The sequence below is a fragment of the Triticum dicoccoides genome, chromosome 5A (assembly GCF_002162155.2).
Source record: "Triticum dicoccoides isolate Atlit2015 ecotype Zavitan chromosome 5A, WEW_v2.0, whole genome shotgun sequence".
In the NCBI taxonomy this organism is placed as follows: Eukaryota; Viridiplantae; Streptophyta; class Magnoliopsida; order Poales; family Poaceae; genus Triticum; species Triticum dicoccoides.
This window is the reverse complement of record NC_041388.1, coordinates 553,786,495-553,802,671: the sequence shown is the minus strand read 5'-3', so window position 1 is coordinate 553,802,671 and position 16,177 is coordinate 553,786,495. Positions and strand designations below refer to the sequence as shown.

The 16,177-nt window shown below is 47.5% G+C and overlaps 2 protein-coding genes across 5 annotated transcripts; one reads left to right on the top strand and one right to left on the bottom strand.

Moving 5' to 3' along the window:
- Positions 1–3,127: 3,127 nt before the first annotated feature.
- LOC119302743 lies at positions 3,128–15,494 on the bottom strand. Of its 4 annotated transcripts, XM_037579796.1 has the most exons (4): positions 14,210–15,494; positions 13,549–13,687; positions 12,043–12,181; positions 3,128–3,470 (listed from the first exon to the last, which is right to left on the bottom strand). In XM_037579796.1, exons 1-2 carry the CDS (start codon positions 15,464–15,466, stop codon positions 13,679–13,681), a joined length of 1,266 nt encoding a protein of 421 aa, XP_037435693.1. In that variant the 5' UTR covers positions 15,467–15,494; the 3' UTR covers positions 3,128–3,470; positions 12,043–12,181; positions 13,549–13,678. The 4 variants fall into 4 exon arrangements, with proteins under 4 accessions (XP_037435693.1, XP_037435692.1, XP_037435694.1 ...); XM_037579795.1 differs by lacking the exons at positions 12,043–12,181; positions 13,549–13,687; positions 14,210–15,494 and adding exons at positions 9,195–11,175; positions 11,275–12,027; XM_037579797.1 differs by lacking the exons at positions 3,128–3,470; positions 12,043–12,181 and adding an exon at positions 12,197–13,049.
- Positions 4,783–5,911, top strand: LOC119302744 (agglutinin-like protein ARB_02240). Its single transcript, XM_037579798.1, has 2 exons — positions 4,783–5,475; positions 5,749–5,911. Exons 1-2 carry the CDS (start codon positions 5,043–5,045, stop codon positions 5,793–5,795), a joined length of 480 nt encoding a protein of 159 aa, XP_037435695.1. The 5' UTR covers positions 4,783–5,042; the 3' UTR covers positions 5,796–5,911.
- Positions 15,495–16,177: the final 683 nt, after the last annotated feature.

The following is a 16,177-nucleotide window of genomic DNA, read 5'->3' as shown; positions in this document are numbered from 1 at the left end:
TGCTTGGTTTTACATCTGAAACGGGTAACGATGACTTTGAAAACTAAGAACTTAATTCTGATGAATCATTAAGCATGCAAGGTCCCGAACTGGTGCTTCTTCATCCCCGTTCGTAATTTTAGCTTATTGATTCAACTAACTTGAGATCATAGCGTTAATATATATTTTCAGGATATTCAGCCCATTGATGCGGGGATGCAGGAAAGTGGGTAAAACAACAGGCATTCATTAATCAGAGGGCTTTTTCACGATACTCATATGACACTGGTGATGTGATGCATAATCAACTTTATTAATCACTTCTGTATCAACCGGTCATCACGTTGATTTCTAGAGTCCCTATGGTCTACAGCCAATAGATTCTTCTAGTATTCATCTTTCTTTCTTAACTGCTTCCATTATGCATCACATCAACAGTTAAGAAAGAAAGATGAATATATTTAGGAACAGAGGGAGTAGTTCTTTTTCGTTACATGTTCTATAAGTATTTTTGTGTGAGTTAAAACAAACCCCAACTTTATCAAAAGGCAAAAGAAATTTCCTATGGATGCCGAGAAGTCAAAATAATAGTTTTGAAGTCTTGTTTGTTCAGTTTAGGTCTTCTGGATCAAGCATGGCAAGTATATTTCATTAATCCCCAGTAATCATTTAGGATAATGTTTTCTAGGCTATGCAGTACTCAAATAACTACATAGTATCCTTTCATCTGAATGAACAAGTGGATATTCTGTACCTAGTAAATCAACTTGTCTTTTCATCTAAATGAAGACAAGTGGATATTCTGTATCCAGTAGATCAACTTGCATATGTAGACGACGTTTATAAGTTTAGATGAGGTTTCAACTTTCATAAGTTTTGAATTACTTTCAGTTGACTCAAAATGAAATAAGAGAAATGAGCTCTGAAGAGTAAAATTCGTTTTTCTGTTAATTTAGTTGGCTTCGGTTGTTCTTGCTAAGGGTAAGTTCAGTTTGCAGTTATAGCGTCTACTTCATACCTCAGAGATTATGCTATTCAACTCCAATTCTGAGCCTTGTGCCCCTTCCTTCCAAAAATCTACTCCTTACGTAGTTTAGAGATGATCTTTAATGTGGATGATGACAAAAACAATGGTTAGCTGTGCTGAATGCTTGATCAAGAAATAGGAAGAAATAGGCATCCAATAGCAATAGCAGAGAGATAAAATCTGGCTTAGCAAACAATTCCAAGAGTTGTCAGCAGATGCTATATCCTCTACTTGTTCCTGAAGGAAGGGAAAAGAACTATTCCATGCACATAACAACATTTTGAGGAGCTTTATTTGGACAAATTGGACATATGGGTAATGAATCTCGACTTGAGGAGCTTTATTTGTCAAAATAACAACATGCCGCGTATAGATGCTAAATGCATCCTATGAGATTGACCATACGGAGGCTTAAGGGCTAGTGGAATAGAATGGTAGCTGAGGAGCAAATGCATGATCAAATGGCCCTGTGGTCTCGCGATATGTTGCTCGTGGTGGAGGTGGCGACAAGCGCAATGGCCGACTTGTGCTCTTTTGCACTAGTGGTGGAGGCGCCGGGAGGTGCAATGGCCACGCTAGCCTCTTTTGCACCTCCGGCGAGGCGGAGGCAAGCGCAACGGTCATGACATGCTCTCGTGGTGGAGGTGGTGTCAAGGGCATTGATTGCACCATGCTCTTTTGCGTTGGTGGTGGAGGCGGCGCGCGCAATGGTTCCATCCCGCTCATCAGTCCTACTGGCGGAGGTGGTGGCCTTGGCACCGACGAGATCCTAGCACGGGATGGGTCCAGCGCCGGAGGTATTTTGCCCTGTCGTTTCACCGGCACACCAACTTTCGGCGCTTTTTTTTTTTGGCTGCATACCTAGCGCACTAATCTGCGATGACATGTTTGTTGAGGCTGACAGGGCGGCCAAGATGGCTAGGACGAAGAGGAGTTACGTTTCATCTTTGCTAACTAAATGCTTGTTTTCAAGGATATATATCTCGTGAGCTCAGCTTATAGTGAAAAGAAAATGGTGGCTGGCCGTTGACCCGCAACTTGTTTGGAAACTAGCTAGTGCAAACTTGGGTGGTTGACTTGACTTGCACCTGCTTGGCATGCAGTCCGGTGACACGGTAACACCTCCTAGATGAGATGTCACACATGGCTCTTGTCTAGCATCCAATGTGTCCTTGGGAATGAATAACACATACTTCCTCTGTAAACTAATATAAGAGCATTTAGATAACTAAAATAGTGATCTAAATGCTCTTATATTAGTTTACGGAGGGAGTACTGTATAAGTTGTTTCTTTAAGGTTTTTCTGGGTATAACAAACGATGGCCGAACTATGCTCTTGTGCGTCGGTGGTGGTGGAGGAGGAGGAGGCGGCGGCAAGCACAATGGCCCTGCTACGCTCTTCGGCACTGGTGGTGGAGGCGACACAAAGCGCAATGGCCATGCTACGCCTGTGCGCTGGCGGTGTTGTGGGCACCGGCTACACTCTGCTCTTCTGCGCTGGTGGTGATGAGCACAATGGTTGTATTCCGCTCTTGTGTGCTGGCTGCGCCTGCTCCAACACACCAGACATCTAATTTACCCAACAGAGTTTGCTTCGTCAGCGCCACAGCTAGCCGAGAGGGTTGGATGCAGCAGCTCAATACGCCCCGGCATGCAGCTTGTCAAGTGCTGCTGGCCGAGACTCACTCCTGCATAGCGGAGACGGCAGTCCGGAAGAGGCATACTACCAAGGTGGTTGATTGGGGGGGATTCATTAACTGGCAATTGGTGTCTTGGGGCAAGCTGATGAGTGATGAACCTCCTCCAGAGGCCATATGATAGGTGTAACTCCACTCTTTTGTCATTTGCTCCAGCTTAATTTTAGTCCGGTTGCCCTGTGAAAAATGTCCAAAGCTGCATGATATGATGACATTGAGCTCAGTGGCACAAGCTATGTTCGAGGAAGACGATGCCATCATCATCAGCAAACAAGGAGGCACGCGCGCACTAGGGAATGTAATGTGCAAATTGCCGATGCTCGAGAGTGCCCCATGTTTGCTGCAAGACATAAGGCAGGAACAAGTATGAATGATCAGTATATATGTTGCAGAGAAGGTATCAACTGGAATTTACTAGTAACATAGCAAACTCAAAATTATGATTTCCTTGATATATATAGCTAGTACATGGAACTAGCACATCCCATTTCATACCCATAACCAACACATACAAACAATTTTCGCAAACACAATTCAGACAAAAGGCTCATCTCATAAGAAAATTTTGCTTGCAAAACAGTTCTTATTATCCCCGAATTACAACAAAGTAAAAAGGCCCTCTCTATCTCTGACACTTCTGCTTCACCACCATTGATAAAAGAAATTGCAAGATTGTGACTGCTGAGACAAGAGAGGAGGGAGTTTCTCTTGTGCCCGCTAGACCAGCGTCCACAACACTCTCCAGTAGCCTTGGTTTGTGAATCCTCCTGAGATGTAAAAGAATAGTTCAGTGTTAAGTAAGGGATTCAAGTATTTATATGAATAAACCGTAAAAGGCTATAGATAAAAAAGATAGACAGGCTTAGCATCCACACAAGCAATGGAAATGAAATAACATCTGTTACACCAACGACGTCTCATTATCATAGTGGTTAGCATCAAAAGTACTAGTGTTTAGACAACACTTAAGTGAAGACAACTTTCTGTTAGAGTTATAATATAAGTCATGTACCCCTTTGTATTTATCCCGTTGTATGAAGGGTTTCCTGCATATGTTCCACACCTGTACATGTATATATATATCGGCCTATGACCTCATGGGAATACAAGTTGCTTTCCTAACATGGTATTAGAGCCTTAGGTTTTTTTTCGCACGTGCAACTCGTGCTCCCGATCCAATCTCCGAGCGGTCGTCGTCCTCCGAGCGGCGCTGCTCTTTCCTCATCGAGCGCCCAGGCCGGCTGCTTCCGTCCTCGAGTTCGCCGGCCAACTCTGTGCTGCTCGATCCGGTCGGCCCGTCCGCTGGTCTCCGCCTCCAGCCCGAGCACTCCCATCCAATCCTCCTGCTGCTGCTGCTTGTTAAGGATTTCGTATTTACGCTAATCAGGCTGTCTGATTCTTACGTCCACTGGTTCTTACTGCCCGCGGAGATCTGTCTTTCCGTCCCTGCTTCTGAGGTGCGCTCCCCGGTCGAAGGACTCCGCTGCCGGCCCGTCCCGATCGAAGTCGCCCCGCCCGCCCGTCAGATCGGCTCCGCCAGCGCCTCCCGCTGCTGGCCCGTCCCGATCCAGTCGCCAGCGCCCTCCCGAAGCTGCCTTGATCTCCCGATCGCCCCGATCTCCCGCTCGCCGCTGCTCCCGCCCCAAGCCAGCGCCTGATCCCGATCTAGTCGCTCTCGTCGGATCCAAAAAAAAATGTTTCACATGCGTGGCATCCGTCTCTGGGGTGTTCTTTCTGGCGAGGTCTGCTGTCCGCCACGTCCAGTTCCTCCGGTGGCCCCTACTCCGCCAACTCCATCGGTTCTTCCTACGGATGCTAATCAGGTCGCCAAGGATGCGACTAAGCTTGCTGATGAGGCTGCTGATCGTGCTTATGATGAGAGGGTTTTGGCTTATGAGGAGGCTCTTCAGACGTATCATGGTGCTCTGTCTGTTTACACCCAGTGGCTTGATGATGATGCTCGTGCTGCAGCTGTTCTCACTGCTAGTGTTCTGCCTCAGTTTGCTTCTGAATTTCTGGGTCTTCCTACTGTCTTTGAGATGTGGACCCGTCTTCGTAAGCGCTATCAGCCCTCTGGTGATGCCTTATACCTCTCTGTGATCCGTCAGGAGCATGCTCTTCAGCAGGGTGACTCTACTGTTGATGACTTCTATGCACAGAGTTCTGCTATCTGGCGCCAGCTTGATTCTCTCCGTAGTGCTGGGTGTCGTACCTGCCCCTGTTGCCAGGCTGTCCAGGCCAATTTGGAGTTTCATCGCGTCTATGAGTTCCTGTCTCGGCTCCGTAAGGAGTTTGAACCCCGGCGTGCTCAGGTGTTTGCTCGTGGCCGTATTTCTCTCATGGAGGCGCTTTCTGAGATTCGTGCTGAGGAGACTTGCTTACGTGGTGCTGGTTTGCTGGAGGTTCCCTCTGTGCTTGCTACTCGTGCTCCTACGCCACTTGCTCCATCGACCACTTCTCGCTCGAGTGCTCCGCCGCTCTTGCCCACTCCTTCTGGAGGCTCAGGTCGCCCCCGTCCACATTGCGCCTATTGCAACAATGATGGTCATCTTGAGTCTCAGTGCTACACGAAGAAGAAACACCTGCGCAAGGCTCGATCATCATCTTCAGGGACTTCGTCATCTACCTCGACAGCTTCAGCCATTGCTTTGACTGAGCAGGATATTCTGAGACTTAAGCGTCTGCTCGCGGCTTCAGGTTCTTCCTCGACGGGTACTGCCGGTTCTGTGACTGATGCTTCCCGCACTGAGCAATCACCCTCTACACAGTCAGGTACATCCCCATGGGTTCTGGACTCTGGAGCTTCTTTTCATGTCTTCTCATTCCTCCACTTTGTCCTCTCTTCGATCACTGGATTCTCCTATTCATGTCTTTACTGCTGATGGTACTCCACTTTCTGTTACTAGTAGAGGCAATCTTACTACTTCTTATTCTGTTCCTGATGTTGCTCATGTTCCTCGACTTACCATGAATTTGTTTTCTGCTGGTCAACTTACGGATTCTGGTTGTCGCGTCATCCTCGACGTTGATTCTTGTTCTGTCCAGGACCGTCACACGCACACTCTGGTTGGGGCTGGCCCTCGCCGCCGTGATTCTCAGGGTCTTTGGGAGTTGGACTGGCTTCATGTTCCTTCTGCTGCCACCACCATCGCCAGTTCTTCCGCTTCTGTTGTCTCCGTCACTGGTTCCTTCCAGCAGTGGCATCATCGACTTGGTCATCTGTGTGGTTCTCGGTTGTCTTCTTTAGTTCGTCGAGGCCTTCTGGGGTCTGTCTCAGGAGATGTCTCTTTAGAGTGTCAGGGTTGTCGTCTTGGCAAGCAGATTCAGTTACCATATTCACATAGTGAGTCAGTGTCTAAGCGTCCTTTCGATTTAGTCCATTCTGATGTATGGGGTCCGGCCCCTTTCGCTTCGAAAGGTGGTCATAAATACTATATTATTTTCATAGATGATTTCTCTCGTTACACCTGGCTTTATTTCATGACTTCTCGTTCTGAGGTGTTGTCTATTTATAAGCGTTTTGCTGCCATGGTTCATACTCAGTTCTCTTCACCCATTCGTGTTTTTCGTGTTGACTCCGCTGGCGAGTATATCTCTAAGATGTTGCGTGGTGTTCTTGCTGAGCACGGGACTCTCTCTCAATTCTCTTGTCCTGGTGCTCATGCTCAGAATGGTGTGGTTGAGCGAAAGCATCGACATCTTCTTGAGACGGCTCGTGCATTGATGATTGCTGCCTCTCTCCCGCCTCATTTTTGGGCTGAGGCCGTCTCCACATCCACCTATCTTATCAATATACAGCCTTCCGCTGCTCTACAGGGTGGTGTTCCTTTCGAGCGACTTTTTGATCGTTCTCCCGATTATTCGATGCTTCGCTTGTTTGGTTGTGTTTGCTATGTTCTTCTTGCCCCTCGCGAACGCACCAAACTGACCGCTCAGTCTGTTGAGTGTGTCTTCTTAGGCTACAGTGATGAGCATAAGGGCTATCGTTGTTGGGATCCTATTGGTCGTCGGATGCGTATCTCTCGAGATGTGACTTTTGAAGAGTCTCGTCCCTTCTACCCACGCCCATCTTCCTCGACTTTTTCAGTGCAGGATATCTCTTTCCTCACTTTTCCTGACTCACCTATCACCCCCGCCGACACTGTACCTCTCCGTTCCACTTCCTCTCCTTCTCCACATCTAGTTGATTTGCAGCCTCCATCCTCCCCGGTCTCCTCGCCTAGCATGTCACCGGGTTCTCCACCTTCATCTCCGGTGACTTCCTCCCCGGTCTCCTCTCCCAGTCTGTCACCGGATTCTACATCTTCATCTCCGGTGACTTCTTCGTCGCCACCCCCTGATTCTACCTTGCCGATTCCTCCTTCTATTATTCCATCTCTTCCTCAGCATTACACTCGTCGTCCACGACCAGTCGATGCCTCTGTGGATGGGTCGTCATCTTCCTCTCAGCCTACTTATGGCTTGCGTTCTCGTCCTTGTCCGCCTGTTGATCGCTTTGGATTTCCCACCGCTGGTGCTGCTGTTCTTGAGCCGACTTCTTACCGTCAGGCTGTTGTTCATCCTGAATGGAAGTTTGCGATGGCTGAGGAGATTGCTGCTCTTGAACGCACTGGTACCTGGGATCTTGTTTCTCTTCCTCCCGGAGTCCGTCCGATCACTTGTAAGTGGGTCTACAAGGTTAAGACTCGCTCCGATGGTTCTCTTGAGCGTCACAAAGCTCGTCTTGTGGCTCGTGGTTTTCAGCAGGAGCACGGTCGTGATTATGACGAGACTTTTGCTCCTGTGGCTCATATGACCACTGTTCGTACACTTCTTGCCGTTGCCTCTGCACGCCACTGGTCTATATCTCAGCTTGATGTTAAGAATGCCTTTCTTAATGGTGAACTGCGTGAGGAGGTGTACATGCAGCCACCACCTGGGTATTCTGTTCCTGATGGCATGGTATGTCGTCTTCGTCGCTCTCTCTATGGCCTTAAGCAAGCCCCCCACGCCTGGTTTGAGCGCTTTGCCTTTGTGATCACCGCTGCTGGTTTTTTAGCAAGTGCTCATGATCCAGCATTGTTTATTCACCTTTCTCCTCGTGGTCGGACTCTTCTTCTTCTTTATGTTGATGGCATGATCATCACGGGGGATGACCCCGAGTATATTGCCTTTGTAAAGGCCCGTCTTAGTGAGCAGTTTCTTATGTCTGATCTTGGACCCCTTCGCTACTTTCTTGGGATTGAAGTCTCTTCTACCTCTGATGGCTTTTTTATATCCCAGGAAAAGTATATCCAGGATCTTCTTGCTCGTGCTGCTCTTACTGACGAGCGCGTTGTTGAGACTCCTATGGAGCTCAATGTTCACCTCCGTGCTACTGATGGTGATCCTCTCCCTGACCCGGCGCATTATCGTCATCTTGTTGGCAGTCTTGTCTATCTAGCTGTCACTCGTCCGGACATCTCTTATCCGGTTCATATTCTGAGTCAGTTTGTCTCTGCCCCCACCTCGGTTCACTATAGTCATCTCCTTCGTGTTCTTCGATATCTTCGAGGCACGATCTCTCACCGTCTATTCTTTCCTCGCTCCAGTTCTTTACAGCTCCAGGCCTATTCGGATGCTACGTGGGCTAGTGATCCTTCCAATCGCCATTCACTTTCTGCTTATTGTGTTTTTCTTGGTGGTTCTCTCATTGCCTGGAAGACAAAGAAACAGCTTGCAGTTTCCCGTTCGAGTGCCGAGGCTGAGTTGCGAGCAATGGCTCTTTTGACGGCAGAGGTGACTTGGTTACGGTGGTTACTTCAGGATTTTGGTGTTTCTGTCACTACACCGACTCTACTTTTATCTGACAGTACAGGTGCTATCAGCATTGCACGCGATCCTGTGAAGCATGAGCTCACCAAGCATATTGGTGTTGATGCTTTCTATGTGCGCACTGCTGTGCAGGATCAGGTTACTGCTCTTCAGTATGTGCCTTCCGAGTTACAGTTGGCGGATTTCCTGACGAAGGCTCAGACTAGAGCACAACATGGCTTTTATCTCTCCAAACTCAGTGTTGTTCATCCACCATGAGTTTGAGGGGGGGTGTTAGAGTTATAATATAAGTCATGTACCCCTTTGTATTTATCCCGTTGTATGAGGGGTTTCCTGCATATGTTCCACACCTGTACATGTATATATATATCGGCCTATGGCCTCATGGGAATACAAGTTGCTTTCCTAACACTTTCCAGCCTCAAATAATAGCAATGCAGCACCTAATTTCCTTGTGCTATCATATTATCTGCGCTAATGACAAACAACAGGGAGCACAACCTACTAAATACTGCATCCTCATTCCTCATACTAAGTTACACAAATCAGACATGAGTATGCATGCCTACTGTATCAAGACCTAGAATCAAGCCATTGTTGTATAACAAATAGTAAATGAATCGAAAGCAGTTGTTGAAAATTGCCCAATGTGGAATGAATGGCAGTTTATCACAACTATATGTTTGAAGAAACTTTACCAGGATCTTCAAGCACGGGTTTGCCTGTTGCACACCAAAGAAGAAGGCCACGCCATGAGGTAGGGATGAGCACGGCTTGCACGTGCATCATCAAGTAGATTGTTAAGCTCTGCTGTTTCCAGACATAGGGATAGGAGGGACTCTGCTTGCGCACCATACTTAATAGACAGGTACACAAAGCCATCGATAACCACCTCAACCTGAACTCTCGCATCATCCTCTGTTGAAGACTTGGTGGCATCAACAAATTTACTCAGTGGAAAAGTATCTTCAAGCGTCCATTTCTCAACACCGTCATCATCTGCTCTCCAAACCCAAACAATAAGCATTCCTTTCTTTGCACCAGAGTCATCTGCGCCAACCATACAGAGCTTCCCATCCTTGGTGTGACCAAACCTAGATTGCATATAGTATCTCTCTCTCACTAACGGCGGCAAATCCACTCTAGAGAATTGTAGTGTCGTGGTGTTGAAAGCGACTACAGAGGCTCGAGTTGTCTGTTTCCAATAAATGAATCCTTTCATTGGCATACCAGGGTAAAAATGGCGAATGTCATCATCATCCTCAGGTTGTGGCGGCGGCGGGGTCTCGACCCACGGCAAAACCTGCCACTTCCTAGTGGTTGTTGAGAAGACAGTGATGTATGCCTCCACATGTGGTAACTGTGGGCGATGGTGTTGGACACAGACCATACGAAACACCCCCTGGTCCTCTTCCGAGAAGATAATGTGGAACTCAAGGAAGGAGGAGCGGGAGATCTCAATGGGCGGCCAGGGGATGAGATCAAGTGTTAGCGTCAGGGGGTTGTAGGCAACGATCTGAGCAGTGATCTGATTGATGAGTACAAGGTAGGGTCCATAGAAGCTCTCTAGATCCCACTCGAGAGAGGAACCGATGTCTTCCGAGAGGCGGGTGAGCGAGAGATCGGAGCCACGAACGGCGGCGGACATGTCGGGGACAGAGCAGTTGCGGAGGGGGGCAAAGTGAGGGACGATGGTGTAGATAGATTGAATGAAGAAGCCAAGGAGTTCGGGCGGGTGGAGCACTTGAAAGCAGCGGCGGAAGGCGGGGGACGAACAGATAGCTTGGAGGAAGGTGCGGCAGGCGAGGGCCACTCTGACGAGGCTCAGGAGGGATGGGAGGCGGAGGAAGATCTCGCAAAGGAGGTCATCACCAAGAGCGGTAATGGTGGTGAGAGCCGGTGGCAGGTGTTTCATCAGATATGGTGTCCCTAGTTCGGAAGTCATGGCTGTCGAGTTCGAGCTCGAACAACGACGATGCATTTTAGTTTTTAGAATGAAACAGCATAGACAAGGGAGGGGGGAAAGGAAGAAGTTGTTTTGTTTGGCACCAACAGTTTGATTTACAAGGGAATGGTATCAATAGTTATCGAATATTAATATGGATGCGAATCATATTGATATTGTGCCGATCACAAATATGGAAAGGATAAATATTGAATACGGTACAGTAATAAATATTTCATTAGACATTGCGTAGAAAAGAACAACATAAATAATGTTTGCACAATATGGAGACAACTGGAAAACTGCTAAGTTAGGATATCATTTACAATTATTTATTTCATTCTATTATAAGCATGCCATGCTTAAACCGATATTGACCTCTCACATATGAGCCCCAATGTCAATGTAATTATGTTGGATACACGTTGAGTGAAGCCAGTTCACAATATGTTGTGCGGAAAGATAAGCAGATGGCAGCTATCCAAGAACTATCTAAGATACTATCCAGTCAAATATCGGTCAGTGCCAAATACCATATCTATATATGCAACCAAAAATCAGAATCTGAATAGAAATCATATTATAGTAACTGATTTTCTTGCCACAGAATGTCTGAAGGCTATAGCTTGTATTGTCGGTTGGGAGATATCCATACCATACCAGTTTTGCCCCTGTCGCTAGGTCGTTTCATCCCAATCGCACCTACACAAAGGTCATCTTGAACCTCACCCTTACTGTGACACAGTTGAACAAGGTAAGGGTTAGGAGGTGGAAGGGCCAACGATGTCGGAGGAAAGACTGATACTCCCTTAAACTTAGAAGGATGACTCAACCTGAAGTGGACCCATGGTGGCAGCGGAGCGGTTGAGGCAAAGCACAGTCGGCCGCACAAGTGCGAGAAGATTAGTGGCGACAGTGTTCGCAACGCCACTGTCCGGGACATTAGTGTAGGAGCCAGCGATGGTTGTGGTGTGGTTGAGCCTCATACGCCCATCCACCTGTTGCCTCATGATTCACCCCCCGCAAAAAAAAAGGTGAAGAGCGGCAATGGTTGTCTACAGGAAAGTAAAAGAGAGAGAGAGAGGGAGAGCAGAGAAACAACTATCAGATTGGATGTCTACAGGGTGGTTGTATCCCAACTCCACGGATCAAAAAGCCATGGCTGGAACTTTGACGCCTTCTGTGTAACATGAAAACAGAATGTATATTTTCAGTGCAAAGCAATATTTTTGTCGATAGCACCCGTGCTGACTTCCTCAATCTTAATTTTCCACAACTCTGGTCGCAGTACGCTTTCTGTCAGTGTGCTGTGACTCGTGTTTTTAAAGAAAAGAAAAAAGTCAAAGCAGAAGGAAAATCTGGGAGAAAAATATGTGACGCAAGAAATCAAGGGGGCACAGGCCACAAATCTAAGGGCTCTCGCCAGCGGCAGTTCTACGCCCATGTACGGAGGGCGTTGCATGCTCTCCAGCGCCATGGCCATCCTCATTCAGAGCCAAAGTCCTCACAGGTTCCATCAACATATTAATGATATCCTAATCATGTAAGGGTTGCGGCTGAGGCGATCATGGCACAGAGGATTTCAGTTGCAGAGCATGTACCTCAGCAGTCAGCAGCAATGGTGACCGGAGAGCTCCCGCGTACAATTTGGGCTCACCCACATATTCAAGGAGAATCACACCTCGTCGCGAAGCAGCAATCGACCATAGATCCCCTTTTTCTTCAGGAGTCACATACCTCCTTTTAGAAATAATAGCAAAAAATGTTTGTTTAGTCAAACATCATATGTGAGCTAAGAAAATATTTGCTGCTGAAGTTTGAGTGCATCTAGAAAGAAAACAGTGTCTGCAAAAGAGGCCTCAAGGTGAACACAAAATTGGCCACATGCGAACACTGGAATAGCTTCTTATCTCCTTTTTTTTCTGTGACTGGGAACACTAGAATAGCTGATGGTCCACCAAGAAGAAAAATGGAGAAAGAAACTATGAACTGGAAATCAAAGGCTCGAAGCAATGAAGAGCAGATCCCGAAGCAGCTAGAGAGCAAGAAAAATACTGCAGTAGAAGAATGTATGGTCGGTGAATCCTGGAATCAAAGAGAGCAAGATAACTACATGTTGGGCCAACGAAAACTGTGATAAATGACTAGACGTTTTCTTACTCACTTTCATGTATCTCCACATCAACAGGTCAACAGCATGAAAAATAAAGAGAGAAGTCCATATTACAACCCTGAACTACCACCAAAGTCTAAGATACAACCCTGAACTCCAAAGCCGTCTAAAAATCAACCCCGAACTCTGAAAACCGGACAAAAACCAACCCTGGCATGGTTTTGACTCTGTTTTGACTGGTTTTGACCATTGACTGCCTAGTCAGCAGTCCAGTCAGCAATCCCAGTCAGCCTAGTCAGATAAATAAAAAAGATCATCTCTCCCAGCCAGTCACCTGTGGGACCCACAAAAAATAAAAATAAAAATCTCTCCTCAACCCAGCCCTGGGCAGAGGAGGGCAGCAGTGGAGACCAATGCACGGATGCTGGTGGAGCTCCGGCAAGGTGGCAGCGCAAGGCGGCGGCCGGAGGTGCTCTTGCGCGTGTGCTCTTGCAACTGAGTTCCTTAATGGAAAAGTGAGTTGAGTCAAATGATAAAAATACTGGATTGATAAGAATATAAATAGTGGACCCATGATAGACAACTACTCAAGATAAGAATAAAAGGGCCTGAAACTCAATCCACAGCAAGATAGCGTAAATTCCATGGCTTGCCCTCTTGCTAAACAGGAAACTAAAACATGACCTTTTCACAGCATCAAAAACTAAAGTACCAACGCATTTGTATAAAAGCTCATCTCATGAGAAAAAGTACACCATGATCACTCCAAACAGGCTAGTTCTCAACCGGCAAAGGTTTGGCCATAGACAAGATATCAACAACTTCCACTCATGCATTTCCCGTCAACTATCTTTCTTCCTTTTTCCTAAAGCTAACGAAGTCGACACTTATTCTCAATATAAGATCGCACAAGGTTGTCAGTTATGCATCATATGTAGTGATTTTGCTTGCCAGAGTTGTTATCATCCTCAATACAAAGTAAAAAGACCTCTACCTTCATGACTATTGCTTCATCGTCGTCAATCAAATTTGTGTGATTGCGGCGCTGTGACAAGAGCAGAGGGAGTTTCTTCTGTGCCCAAAGAACCAGCATCTTCTACACTGCATCCAGTAATCTTGGTTTGTCAATCCTCCTAAGGCACAAAAGGATATTTGAGCGTAAGTAAAGGATTCAAGTTTTTGACAAACAAACCGTGCAATGCTATAGAGTATAGATTCCAACGAGACAAGTTTAGCATCCACAAGAGTAAATGAAAATGAAATAAGATTCGTTACACCAATGTCATCTTATATGATGTGCCCAAATGGCAAATGATAGGGAGCATGACAAGCACTCTATATCCTTGTGCTACCATAAAATCTGCACAAACACATGCTAAACATTGCAACCTCCTACTAATATAAAATCTGCAATTTAACTTATGTACTATGAGTTACGTGAAGCAGACATGATAGTCTGCTACTTTATCAAGAATTGGAAACAAGCAATTGATGTCTAAGCAATAAATAAAAATAGTTGGCCAAAATTGTAAAATGTGTAATTAATGGAAGATTATCAAGACTATATAATAATCCAATACTCGCAAGTAACTTAACAAAATCTAAGGAGCAAACGTCTGAAAATACTTTACCGGGGTCTTCAAGCACGGGCTCACCTTGTTGCATACCAAAGAAGGAGGCCATGACATGATGTAGGGATAAGCAGGGCTTGCATATGTATCATCAAAGAGCGTGTTTAGCTCTGCTGTTTCCAGGCAGAAGGATATGAGGGACTCGGCATAATCATCATACTTAATAGACAGGTACACAAAGCCATCGATAACGGCCTCAATCTGCACCGTGGTATCATCCTCTGTTAAATACTTGTTGGCGTCAATAAATGTACTGAGTGGAAAAGTATCTTCCAGCATCCATTTCTCAACACCGTCATCATCAGCTCCCCAAACATGAACAACAAGCGTTCCTATATTTGCGTCGGAGTCATCTGCCGTAACCATGCAGAGCTTCCCATCCTTGGTCTGACCAAGCTTGAACAGCGTAGGGTCTATCTTTCCCAAGAAATGCGGCAAATTCACTCTAGAGAACTGCTGTGTCACGTTGTCGAGAACAAGTAGATAGGCTTTACTCTTGTGTTTCCAGTAAACGAATCCACTCATCTGCATACCAGGGCAAAAGCCGAACCAGTCGTCCCCGTCGTCATCCACAGGCTGTGGTGGAGCCGGCCATGGCAAAACCTGCCACTCCCTAGTGGCCGGTGAGAAGACAGCAACACACACCGGCACCTTCGAGATGTTCCGAAATTGGACACGAGCCATTCGGAACACCCGCTGGTCCTCCTCGGAGAAGAGGATATGGAACTCAAGGACTTCCATGCGGATCTCCTTGGGCCGCTGTGGCTGGGGGAACAGACCCTTGCTGAGGATCTCCCTGAGCGGCTGGGGAAAGAGATGCAGTGCCTGCGTGAGGGGGTTGTAGGCAGCGATCTGTTCGGTGACATTGTTGGCGAGGCCGAGGTAGCCGTCGTGGCAGCACTTCAGCTCCCAGCCGGGGGTGGAATCGCTGTCTTCAGGGAGGCGGAAGAGGAAGAAATCGGAACCGCTGACGGCGGCGGTGAGGTCGGGGTCGGAGCTTCTGCGGACGGGGACGAAGGGAGGGGTGGCTTCGCGGCCGGTTTCACGGAAGAAGCCAAGGAGCTGCGGATGGTGGAGCGCCCGGAATCGGCGGCGGAAGGCGGGGGACGAACGGACGGCGTGGAGGAAGGTGCGGCAGGCGAGGGCGGCGCGAACGAGGCTCGGGAGGGAGGGAAGGAGGAGGAAGATCTCGCAAAGGAGGTCGTCGCCGATATCGGTAATGGTGGTGGGTGCCCTCGGTGGGCATTTCGCCGGCGGCGGTTGCCCGAGCTCGGAGGCCATGGCGGCGGAGAAGATGAGGACGAGGGGGGCTGCGTGTCCCAGTTCACTCGACCGCGATGGGCAACAGTTGGGCCTGGACTACGGTATAATAGCCTGGGCCTGGGATGGGCTGTATTTTCTGTGGGCCAGCATCCAGCCATTGCAGTCTCTCTTCACCTAAAAAAAAGTTGTCTCTTCGCACCGCCGCCAAGCGGAGTGTAGGATCAGTAAGAAGGGGAAGAGGGAGGTGGCGATTACCACCGGCAGCCGCCATGAGAAGAGGAGGAGGCACGTGGGGCATGCGTTGACACGTCTATGTCGCTCCCCACGTCGCAGACTCGTGCAACGACAACAGACTGGTGCGGGTGCGCTGGGAGGCGACACGTCCGGCTCCTATCTTTTATGGGTAAGGCTGGTACTAGTGCATCACTTTTAGTCCCACATTATCGATCCACAACAGTTCACATCGATTTAGAAGTGTTTTCCTCAGCAAGGCTATCAACAAGAGAGCAGTATTGGATGCAATCTAGGTCTAACAGCGTGAGTAGGGGGGGGGGGGGCTATGCTTGCCCTGAGCTGGGCACTAGGAGTGCATAGGGAGGATAGTGTTGCAATTCTTAAAAAAAAAATTTGTTTTTTCTGCCATGAAGTTCAAATGTATTGAAACGTATAAAAAATTAAAATGATAAACTTTGTTACATGAGTTGTTGGCACGATTGAGACAATTTTGAT